General features: G+C 39.2%; 1 protein-coding gene across 1 annotated transcript; it reads left to right on the top strand.

The window, feature by feature from the left end:
- The first annotated feature begins 2056 nt into the window (after positions 1-2056).
- Positions 2057-2980, top strand: LOC143774758 (olfactory receptor 5G26-like). The gene has a single exon (XM_077262520.1). The coding sequence runs from the start codon at positions 2057-2059 to the stop codon at positions 2978-2980; it is 924 nt and encodes a 307-aa protein (XP_077118635.1).
- Positions 2981-3214: the final 234 nt, after the last annotated feature.

Below are 3214 nucleotides of genomic sequence, written 5' to 3'. Positions count from 1 at the left end.
TCCGGTGGCTCTTGTTATCTGGTTTTCAATTGTTCTTGGATGGTAGCCCTGATTCAAAAAGGTCTTTCTGAGGCGACCCAGGTGTTCATCTCTATCCATTGGGTTGGAAAATATACGATTGTATCTGATTGCTTGGCTGTAGACAATAGAGTTTTTTATGTGTTTTGGATGGAAACTGTCCCATTTAAGGTATGTTGGACGGTCGATTGGCTTCTGGTACAGGGATGTCTCTATTTTATTGTTCTGCAGCTTAATGATGGTGTCCAAAAAGTTAATTTCAGTGCAGGAGTAGTTGAGTGTCAAGTTGATGGTGGGATGAAATTGATTAAACTGTTCACAATTACTTTGAGTTTGACAAGAAGATCTATCTACAGGAGACTGGCACAGCAATGGGAAGTAAAATGGCCCCACAGTATGCAAATCTGTTCATGGCCAAGCTTGAAAGCGACTTTTTGTCCTCATGTCCCACCAGGCCTCTGGAGTACTACCGCTACATTGATGACATATTAATCATCTGGACGGAGTCTGAGCCACAGCTAAAGACGTTCCATGAACAGTTTAATCAATTTCATCCCACCATCAACTTGACACTCAACTACTCCTGCACTAAAATTAACTTTTTGGACACCATCATTAAGCTGCAGAACAATAAAATAGAGACATCCCTGTACCAGAAGCCGATCGACCGTCCAACATACCTTAAATGGGACAGTTTCCATCCAAAACACATAAAAAACTCTATTGTCTACAGCCAAGCAATCAGATACAATCGTATATGTTCCAACCCAATGGATAGAGATGAACACCTGGGTCGCCTCAGAAAGACCTTTTTGAATCAGGGCTACCATCCAAGAACAATTGAAAACCAGATAACAAGAGCCACCGGAATATCAAGGAATCACCTGCTACATTACAAAGCTAAAGAAGAAAATAACCGGGTGCCTCTAGTAGTTACCTACAATCCAAATCTGGAGGCGCTAAGGGGAGCTGCACGGAAATTACAACCTTTACTGCAAAAAGATGCCAGACTACAATCCATTTTTCCAGACCCCCCACTACTGTGTTTTAGGCAGCCCCCAAATCTAAGAAGCATCATTGTCAGAAGCTCCCTGTCCTCTCCAACAGCTGCAGGAACCTTTCCCTGCAACCAGAAAAAATGTAAAACCTGTCCATTTATAATGACCACGGACAAGATAAAGATCCCCAATTCACATCAGGACTACAAGATCCCAGGTACTTTCAGCTGCATCACGTCTAATGTGGTGTACCTAATTATTTGTACTAAATGTCCAACTGGGGGTCTGTATGTGGGGGAGACAGGGCAGAAACTGAGAACAAGAATGAACTCTCACCGCCATACAATAAGAGAAAAAAGAATGGATCTACCTGTGGCAATACATTTCTGTCTCCCTGATCATAACATTATGGACATGAAATTACTTGTACTAAAAAGTAACTTCAATTCGCAAAAAGACAGGAGAGTCTGGGAATATAAACTGATGACGACCTTTGACACTCTAAATGCAGGAATGAATGTGTCACATGGATTTATGTCTTTTTACATCAACTAACTACAACTAAGGAACTTGCCCATCAGACCATGTGGGGGTCATCACAACAGACCCTAATCACAGGACAATAAAACATTCCTTATCTAAGAATTGGCCCAATATTTATGGACGTAACTGTTTATCACCCATGGTAATTCTGCTTCATGTCACCTGGCTTATCCATGTTTTTTTTTCCCCTCACCCTTTTTTTTTTTCCTAAACTATGTTGTGCATAAATATGTGATTCTTCATAATTTGTTTTAGTCTTTGCCTGATGAAGAGACGTCTGTAGTCTCGAAAGCTTGCAATTTGTTACCATCTTTTCAGTTAGCCATTAAAAGGTATCAACCACTGAGGACTCTCAATTCTAAATATTTTTCTATCTACTGGCTAACACGGTACCAAGATATATTTCTTTCCTGTATCATTCATTATTTACATAATTCACTTTCTTACAAGAAAGAGACTTCAATCAGTTTCTCTTGATTTCAGTATATTCACTGAAAATGTGTGACGTCAACCAGACAGAAGTCACAGAGTTCCTGCTCCTTGGATTTACAGGTCTATATAAATACAAATTTCTGCTCTTCATCCTTTTCTTCTTCTCTTACCTGATAATACTGGCTGGAAACCTCCTTATTATAGTGTTGGTGTCCACCAAACACAACTTCAATTTCCCAATGTTCTACTTTCTCAAGCATCTAGCTGCAGCCGATATCCTTTCCACTACGACCATTATGCCCATGATGTTAAATATAATTTTAATGGACATGAAGGAGGTGCCAGTGAGGAGCTGCATCTTCCATCTCCATATGGTCTTCATATTTGTTTTTTGCCAGATTAATCTGCTCACTATAATGTCTTATGATCGGTACTTGGCCATTTGCAGCCCGATGCGCTACAATTCCATAATGCAACCTCATGTTTGCTTCAAGATGGTTCTTGGTGCCTGGATTTTTAACTTTGTCTTTACCTTTGAAGTGATTTTTGTTTGGCAGCTGGAGTTTTGTGGTAACAATGCAATAGACCACTTCTTCTGTGACTTCAGGGTAGTTCTTGAATTAACGACCTCTGACACTCACCTCTTGACTTTGGTTGACTCTGTAGCAGACATCATTAGCAGTGTCATCCCTTTTTCTATCATTCTTATCAGCTATTTGAGTATTTTCTTCATCATAATGACCGTTTCATCCACCGGTGGCTTGTCAAAAGCCTTCTCAACATGTGGCTCCCATCTCACCAGTGTATGCATCTACTATGGAACTCTCTTCATAATTTACATGCCAACATCCAGTGACAAATCATTGAGCACAAATAAGTTTTTACCTCTGCTGTACATTGTGGTGTCTCCAATGATGAATCCCATCATTTACAGTCTGAGGAATCAGGAGATCAGGAGAACTCTTCAACAAATGTTCAGAAAATGTTGAGGATATACTCAAATGCAGCACACATATTTATGAGACTATCTTAGCTGATTACTGTATTTCCAGATGGGAAAGGTAGGAACTATAGATTTGTCTTCTGGATTTTCTTGACAGAATATTCACAATAAATCATGGATGAGATTATTCAAAGACAACATTTTTTTCAGAACTTTTCATATTTTCTTTTTTTTTACACAATTCCTCTATAACAATTATTTTTCTTTTATTTTAGATCTA

The sequence above is a fragment of the Ranitomeya variabilis genome, chromosome 5 (assembly GCF_051348905.1).
Source record: "Ranitomeya variabilis isolate aRanVar5 chromosome 5, aRanVar5.hap1, whole genome shotgun sequence".
Classification (NCBI taxonomy): Eukaryota; Metazoa; Chordata; class Amphibia; order Anura; family Dendrobatidae; genus Ranitomeya; species Ranitomeya variabilis.
The sequence above is the reverse complement of the archived record's forward strand: the minus strand, read 5'-3'. Positions and strand labels throughout refer to the sequence as shown.